This window comes from Cygnus olor, chromosome 3 (genome assembly GCF_009769625.2).
Source record: "Cygnus olor isolate bCygOlo1 chromosome 3, bCygOlo1.pri.v2, whole genome shotgun sequence".
Lineage (NCBI taxonomy): Eukaryota > Metazoa > Chordata > Aves > Anseriformes > Anatidae > Cygnus > Cygnus olor.
In genome coordinates this window covers 10,541,347-10,549,368 of record NC_049171.1, presented here as the reverse complement: position 1 = coordinate 10,549,368, position 8,022 = coordinate 10,541,347, and the positions used below count along the sequence as shown (strand labels likewise).

The following is an 8,022-nucleotide window of genomic DNA, read 5'->3' as shown; positions in this document are numbered from 1 at the left end:
CGAGGCTGGCTGCCATTTTGCCCACGAGCTGATGAGCAAAGAGGGCTCCCCAGATGTGCAGCAGCCAGACACAGGAATCCTAGGACAGAGACACCACCTCTGCCAGGCGGCCTCTGCTGTGTGCTCACCCCCATCCTCCTTTGCCTTCAGTGTGCCTGGACCAGACTCCGAGATGCAGGCAAGGCCCTACTTGCCTGCATCAAGAAGTGAGGTGAGGAGCCTCACGGGAAGAGAACCAACGCTGGAAAGCAGAGTCTCACCATGGGATTAGGGGATTGCTTGGGCTTCCTGCAGAAACGGAAAGCTGCAACCATCCCTGCCTGGAGCCACCAGGGAGCAGGAGCTCTCCCATTAAATGTGTCTTTCCAAGCGACCTCATGTGTGTTTCTTCTTTCCTTTGGAGGAGCAGAGGCACCGTTCCCTGCTCACTGCTCGCACCTGCTTGCATGGGCAAGGTGGGCAGCTCTGTTAGCACCTTTTGGAGGAGAGGCCAGGACTAGGATGGCGCTGCAGGTGCCTGAGAGCACGGACATAGGGCTGGCCTTCCACCTGAGGCCTTCAGAGGCAGTGTGGGCTGCCCCCCTCCCTGGAAGTCCCCTGCACACCACAGCTACGGTTTGCGTCTGGGAGCAGTGTAGGTCCTTCAGGACAGCAACTGGCAGAGAGAAAGCACGTTGTGTGTCTGCCAGGGACAGAGAAGATGGAGGCCCCAGTGCCTGTTGTTCTGGCTGCACTAGGACAGGCAGAACAGCAGACAGGCGCCTCTGTGGGCATGACTTCTGCTTCTTGCTGTGGGATGGGGTGGGCCCATCTCCTCCAAGCCCCTGCCTCTCCCTTTCAAGGAGGATCGAGGTTGTGACATGGAGGCAGTGACCTGAAAGTCCTGGGAGGGTGCCAGGATCACAGCCCTGAGCTCTGGGGCTCAGCAGCAGCTCTACCTGCCCTAGCACATGCTGAGGCGAGCAAAAGGCCAAGGAAAAGGACATGAGCAGGATCCCCAAGTCAGAGGAAGAGAGCAGCGAGAGCTGATATGGGGGAACACCAGGGAAAAGCTCTTGCAAGTCCCACTGCATTTCGCTAAGTGTGGAAACGTTTATGACCTTCACTTCCCTATGCCAAACCAGTAATTTGGCGATTAAATTTCAGTTAATTTCCCCAAGCTTAGTAGTCTATCCCTATGAAAGTAGTCGGTGACCAATTGCCCAGCTTTTATTTCAACCAGGAGTTTTCTCACTGTTGTCCTTCCCATTATCTCCCTGGTACCACTCAGAGTAAGGGGGTTGAGCTGGCTGTGGGGGTTCCTGGCTGCCCAGCCACAGCGAGCCCTCCCCACGTCAATTCCCCTTTCAGCGAAGGACTGTTGAGTGGTCATACTCCGGGGAGCGGTGCTCCTCTTGGCTGGGGTGGTCTAAACAGGCTCCCTTGGGCCTTCACCATTGTCACTGTGTCGCCATCGTTGCTTTGCTGGACACATGAGGGTCGTGAAGCGGTTCATGGTCTCTCAGAAGGGGGAGTGCAGCGCACAACCGGGGCTACAACCACACCTAGCGAGAGGCCAGAGGCTTTGCAGGGCCCTGCGCAGGGCCAGCTCTCGGCACTGGGGTGGGCTGGCCATGGCCCCGCTGCGCTGAGCTGGCCCGGCTGGGCTGGCTGCTGCCTGGTGCTCGGGTGAAGGTCACCTCCTGGGGTTTAGCTCAGCTCGGGGAGGGCCACCTCATCCCCGCTGTCCCTGCATCACAAACGTTGCCATGGCTGAGCGCTGCTGTCATCACAGCTGGGGAGGGATGACAACCCAGAGACAACGCGCATCACAATCGGGGGCGGGCTATATAAGTGGGGCTGAGCGAGGCTGGCTGCCATTTTGCCACGAGCTGACGAGCGAAGAGGGACAAGCTTGAGCTGGGAAGGTGGAGCAAGGGGACCGTGAGCGCGGTCCAGCTCATCCTTCTCAAGCCAGCCAAGTTTGGCTCTCTCTGGCAAGTCACAGGCATGGCTGATCCCTGGGGAATGAGCTTCTTCCCCAGCCCAGAAGCCTTCTGGGCCTTCTGCTCCTTCCTGTGGCTGCTGCTGCTGGCGTTTGCCTGCTTCTCCATGATGCCGTGTGGCAAGCCGCAGGTAGGAGTCAGGGCTGGTGCTGAGGCAGGCCCTGCCTGGGACGGGAGGCCGTGTCCCAGCCAGGCCTGGCCAGCCTGGGCCAGGAGGCCTGGGGCAGGCACGGGCCTGGCCCTGGCCATGCCCTGGGTTTGTGGGTGCCGCTGAGGCTGCTGGGGACTCCCTCTCACCCGCTGCTTTCTGTGCCCATGTAGGAAGGGAGGACGAGGAGGTGCTGTTACAGAAGGAACCAGGAGAATCGCAGAGGTGAGCGGCCCTGGGCAAGGGCAGGTGCCCTGCAAAGACACCGCCTGGCCCCATGTACCCGCCGTCCCCCCACGGCCTCCCCATCCACTGACTCTCTGTCTTCTCTGCCACCAGTTTGGACCCTCCACAACTCTTCATGGCGTAAGAGGAAGCAGTAAGTGGAATCGTCGCTGCTGGGGCGTGACAGCCCCCTCTAGTCAGCCCCCCACCAAAGGAGGTCCCACTAACGCTGCCCTTTGCCCCTTTGCAGATGTCCCGAGCACGCAAAGATGGATGGAATAGTTGAACTAGCCCAACTGTTCAACAGGACCCTTGAGGACCTCAACAGATACATGGAAATGTGAAACCACTGAGGAGGGGAAGGGGAAGGGGATGGGGATGGGAACAGGGGCAGGGTTTGGGGGCATGGATGAGTGCAATGGCTTGTGGGGGCACAGGGAAATTTGCGGACTAAAATCCGAGAAGCAATGCCCTTGCAGAAGGATTTACTGCCGAGGCACAGAGATAGCAGTGTCCCCTCTCTTTCTGGGGCAAATGGAGCTTCTGTGCCCAGCCAGCAGAGAGGGAGCCTTGGGCAAGGGACCAAGGGGCCCCTTGGGGGACCCCACAGAAATGACACAGCCTGCCAGCTCCTTAGGGGCAGAGGGAGAGTCCCAGGGTGCTCAGGAGTGCTTGGCTCAGCATTCCCATCATCTTCCTTCTCCTTCTCCTTCTCCTCCTCCTTCCCCTCCTCCTCCTCCTCCTCACAGGCTCAACCTGGAGTTGCCAGAGGACAGCAGTGAGTCTACCACTTCTGACACAGAGAGTGAAACCAGCTGCTCTTCAACGGTGTCTCTGGACTCTTGGAGCACCATCTCCTGCACTACCATCACGGAGAGCGAATCCACACAGATTTCAAGGGCATCTACCCCCACTCCTCTGCAGAAAGAAGACTCACTTCATGCTTCTGTGTTCCAGCCTGGCCTCATGCATCCCAAGGCTGGCCCAGGGGAGCAGCATGACCATGACACTTGCCAACCCTGCAGGAAAGAAGTGGTCAGATGCCACAGGGCCAGCAGTGTGCACCAACACCAGCAACACGTCCAGGTCCAGCAGGCTGCTCCCACCCATCCTCCAGAGGTGCCCAAATTCCACTCCATGGAAATGAAGACATCTTTGCCACAAAAGAAATCCAAGGAGGCCTTAAACTACTTCACCTCACATAAGAAAGAGGAGGAGAAACTGCGCCTGCCAGCTGATGGGGACAAGCCTCCACAAAATGATCCAGCCTCTGCTTTGAAAGTATCGAAGCAAGAAGAAGAGCCTAATATGAAGGCGGTTCCCATGGTGTGGGACCTGACCTTCATAGACAAGGCTGTGAAAAATCAGCTGGAGCATGTAGTGGAAAAAATGTATATACAAAAGCAATTTGGACTGTCAGAGATGCTGTTGTCCTGTGAGGGGAGCTTTTCAGCCACTGTCCTGGAAGCAAGGACAGCTGTCCCAACCACAGCTCCTCGATCACCCCAATGGCGAGCAGAGCCACATGTGGTGGTGACTCCTGTGGAGAAGGACCCACCCTGTGTGGAAAAGACTGTGAACCATCATCTGGAGGGGCCTAACGGACAAAAGCAGACAAAAGAGCTCTTCGGGCTACCAGGGATCCTGGCTTGCATGAAAAGATCTTCAGACCCCGTCCTGGGACAAAAAGACTCCCAGACTGAGGATCCACAGAGGAACACCAGGCAGTGCCACTGCTCACCCAGCCTGCGCTGTCAGCGGCACGCTCACACCACGAAGTCGGCAGTGCAGCTGTCAGTGCAGACCCCTGGCCCTCAGCAAGAGGCAGCAGCCCCCGAGGACGCATTCACCCGGGGGATGCAGGAGCCTGTCCACTCTGTGCCAGCAGCTATTCTGAGAGTGGAACAAGGGATGAAGCCTCAGGAGGATGGGGACAGACCCCACCAGAAAATGGAGTGTGGAGGAAGAGCCAGCGGCAGCAGCACGACCAGCAAGACGACCCTGCCTGGCACCAGCAAGATGAACCAGGACCCTGGGGCAGTAGGGGATTCCCCTTCCATCCAGGCAGAGCAGGCGTGGCCACAGAGCAAGGGAGCTCCGCGGGGTCAATCAGATAAAAAGGGTGAGGGCCCCAGCATCTCCACTACAGGGGACATGGGGACACCAACATCTCCAAGAAGAAGACCCCCACAGAGAAAACACAGCTCCAGTGAGGACAGACCCTCAGCTCTGCCACGGCCTCCACACCACATTTGGATTGCTCTTGATATGCCCCACATACCAGAGGTCCTCGTAGCACCAAGAGACTGCCACAAAGCCAAAAAAATTGCTAAAGATCTGCAGAAGCAGGTGCAGGCTTCACAGCCGAAGCAGCTCCCAGACAATGCAGGGCAATCATGGATGGACCCTGCAGCAGAGGGCACCGGGGCCGTGCCACGCAGAAGACGTAGAAGGGCACGGAAGGACAAGGGCTGCTCCCAGGACGGACCCATCTTTGCAAGACTCCGCCCTAAGTGCATCAAAGCCCCAAACCACAATCTGTCTGCCACTGAAAGCTCCCAGAATTTGGCTCCGTCTGCAACTGCAGTCCCAGGTGCAGCTGGAGGAGAGACAGTGGGAGAGAAGAAACCATCCGCAGACAGGGCCAAGGGGCAGCAGGGCCAGAAGAATATCACTGCCACCCAGCAGCCAGAGGGGCGCAGAGGAGTCATATCAATCCCTGTAATCGCACAAGGGAAGCTTCTGCAACATTTTCCTGGCACCGGTATCATGAGCACACTGTGCTCAGAGAACCACAAAGAAGATTGAAATCCAGGAGCCCCCATCCCCTGCCCTGTCTGGCCACACTCTTCCCCTTACTGGTCCAAGGTTCAGCAGGACCCAGCAGGGCACGGAGCCAGCAAGCAGCAGATCCCTGCCAGCCCGACAAGGGAGCGGGGGCTCTCTCAATAAATGTGTCACTGGAAGCACACTCATGGGCAAGTGTCTCTAATTTCCTGGGGAAGCGCTGCAGCTCCCCTGCTCACTACTAGGCCCTCCTTGCATGGGCAAGGCTGGCAGCGCTGTTGGCTGCTTCTGTGGGGAGGAGTGGGTTGGGGGTGGCCTTCCCCTGAGGCTTTCAGAGGCAGCATGGGCTGCCAAGCTCCCTGGAGGTCTCCTGCATACCACAACTGCATGCCCGGGCTGGGAGCAGTGCCAGTCCTTCAAGGCAGCAAAGGGCAGAAAGCAATGAGGTGGGGTGTCCAGAGTGTGACGGAGAATCATAAAATCATAGGGTCATAGAATGGTTTGGGTTGGAAGGGACCCCAAAGATCACCCAGTTCCAACCCCCCTGCCATGGGCAGGGACGCCACCCACTAGATCAGGTTGCCCAGGGCCTCATCCAGTCTGCCCTTGAACATCCCTAGGGGATGGGGTATCTACAACTTCTCTGGGCAGCCTGTGCCAGTGCCTCACCGCCCTCTGAGAGAAGAATTTCCTCCTAATGTCCAGACTAAATCTATCCTCTTTTAATTTAAGATCATTCCCCCTTGCTCTATCGTTATCTACACAAGTAAAGAGTCCTTCTCCACCTTTTTTATAAGACCCCTTTAAGTATGAAATGGTCATAATGAGGTCTCCCCTGAGCCTTCTCTTCTTCAGGCTGAACATCCCCAGCTCTCTCAGCCTTTCTTCATAGGAGAGGTGCTCCAGCCCTCTGATCATCTTTGTACCCTCCTCTGTACTCACTCTAACAGGTTCACATTTGTTGTGCTGGGGGCCTCAGACCTGGACGCAGTGCCCCAAGTGGGGCCTCACAAGGGCAGAGCAGAGGGGGACAATCACCTCCCTCCACCTGCTGGCCACTCCTCTGCTGATGCAGCCCGGGATGCAGTTGGCCTTCTGGGCTGCAAGCACACACTGCTGGCTCATGTCGAGTTTTTTGTCCACCAGAACCCCCAAGTCCTTCTCTGCAGGGCTGCTCTCAATGAGTTCTTCTCTCAGTCCGTCCTCAAGCCTGGGATTGCCCTGACCCAGGTGCAGCACCATGCGTTTGGCCTTGTTGAACCTCATTAGGTTCCCATGGGCCCACTTCTTTAGGCTGTCTAGGTCCCTTTGGATGGCAGCCCTTCCTTCTCTTGTATCAACTGCACCACTCAGCTTGGTGTCATCTGCAAACTTGCTGAGGGTGCACTCAATCCCGTCGTCTGTATCATTGATGAAGATATTAAAAAGCCGCAGGTAGGAGTCAGGGCTGGTGCTGAGGCAGGCCCTGCCTGGGACGGGAGGCCGTGTCCCAGCCAGGCCTGGCCAGCCTGGGCCAGGAGGCTTGGGGCAGGCACGGGCCTGGCCCTGGCCATGCCCTGGGTTTGTGGGTGCTGCTGAGGCTGCTGGGGACTCCCTCTCACCCACTGCTTTCCGTTCCTGTGTCGGAAAGCCCAAAGGCTTAAAAAGCACCGGTCCCAGGACAGACCCCTGAGGGACACCGCTCGTCACCGGTCTCCACCTGGACATAGAGCCATTGACCACCACTCTGGGTGCGACCTTCAAGCCAACTCCTTATTCACTAAATGGTCTACCCATCAAATCCGTGTCTCTCCAATCTGGAGATCAGGATGTCATGTGGGACCGTGTCAGAGGCCTTACAGAAGTCCAAGTAGATGACATGGTTCAGTCCTCCCTTGTCAGCTGATGCGGTCACTCCACCACAGAAGGCCAGCAGATTGGTCAGGCATGATTTGCCCTTGGTGAAGCCATGCTGGCTGTCGCAGATCACCTCCTTGTCCTGCATGTGCCTTAACATTGCCTCCAGGAAGATTCATTCCATGATCTTCCCAGGCACATACGTGAGGCTCACCAGTGTGTAGTTCCCCAGGTCTTCTTTTCTACCCTTTTTAAAATTTTAAAATGTTTCCCTTTTTCCAGTCACTGTGGACTTCGCCTCACTGCCGTGATTTTTCAAATATGATGGAGAGTGACTTGGCAACTACATCAGCCAACTCCCTCAGGCCCCATAGACTTGCAGTTGTTAAGTTGCATCAGGAGGTCCCAAACCTGCTCTTCCTTACAGTTGGAAGGACTCTGCTTCCCCAGCCCCTGCCTAGAGATCTGGGGACACAAGGGATGTGGGAAGCCTGACCACTAGTGTAGATCGAGGCAAAGAAGTTGCTAAGTACCTCTGCCTTCTCCACATCTGTTGTTACCAGTTCTCCATCTTCATTAGGCAGAGGCGCTACACTCTCCCTAGTCTTTCTTCTGTGGCCAATGTACCTGTAGAACCCCTTTATGTTATTCTTTGCATCCCTTGCCAAGTTTAGTTCTGTCAGTGCCTTGGCTTTCCTGATCCCATCCCTGCACATCCAGAGAGCATTACTGTACTCTTCCCAGGGCACACGGCCCTCTTTCCACCGTCTGTGCGTTTCCTTCTTTTGCCTGAGTTTCACCAGCAGATCCTTATTCAACCACGGCGGTTTCCTGCCTTCCTGGTTTGATGTATTACAAATGGAAATACAGAGCTCTTGCGCTCCGAGGAAGACATCCTTAAAGAGTTGCCAGTTCTGATCAGATCCTCTGACCATCTAGGGCATGGTCACTGCAACCTAGGCTTCCTCCAATCTCAACGTCTTTAATGAGCTCCTTCTGCATTGGTGAGCACCAGGTCCAGTAACACTTCTCCTCTGGTTG

At 56.5% G+C, this 8,022-nt stretch overlaps 1 protein-coding gene across 5 annotated transcripts; it reads left to right on the top strand.

Annotated features, from left to right (window-relative positions):
- Positions 1 to 1,878: 1,878 nt before the first annotated feature.
- Positions 1,879 to 5,334, top strand: LOC121068320. 5 transcript variants are annotated; one of them, XM_040553436.1, is made up of 5 exons: positions 1,879 to 2,115; positions 2,307 to 2,358; positions 2,473 to 4,059; positions 4,222 to 5,016; positions 5,236 to 5,334. In XM_040553436.1, the coding sequence occupies exons 3-5, from the start codon at positions 2,731 to 2,733 to the stop codon at positions 5,308 to 5,310; spliced, it is 2,199 nt and encodes a 732-aa protein (XP_040409370.1). In that variant the 5' UTR covers positions 1,879 to 2,115; positions 2,307 to 2,358; positions 2,473 to 2,730; the 3' UTR covers positions 5,311 to 5,334. The 5 variants fall into 5 exon arrangements, with proteins under 5 accessions (XP_040409370.1, XP_040409368.1, XP_040409369.1 ...); XM_040553434.1 differs by having other exon boundaries at positions 2,473 to 2,512; positions 2,609 to 4,059; positions 4,222 to 5,321; XM_040553435.1 differs by having other exon boundaries at positions 2,609 to 4,059; positions 4,222 to 5,321.
- The last annotated feature ends 2,688 nt before the right edge of the window (positions 5,335 to 8,022 follow it).

Coding starts and splice junctions, on each gene's coding strand:
- LOC121068320 (XM_040553435.1), top strand. CDS start 2,731: ATGGGGATGGGAACAGGGGCAGGGTTTGGGGGCATGGATGAGTGCAAT. Junction 4,060..4,221: donor GACAAAAAGACTCCCAGACT/GAGGATCCACAG, acceptor CGGGGGATGCAG/GAGCCTGTCCACTCTGTGCC.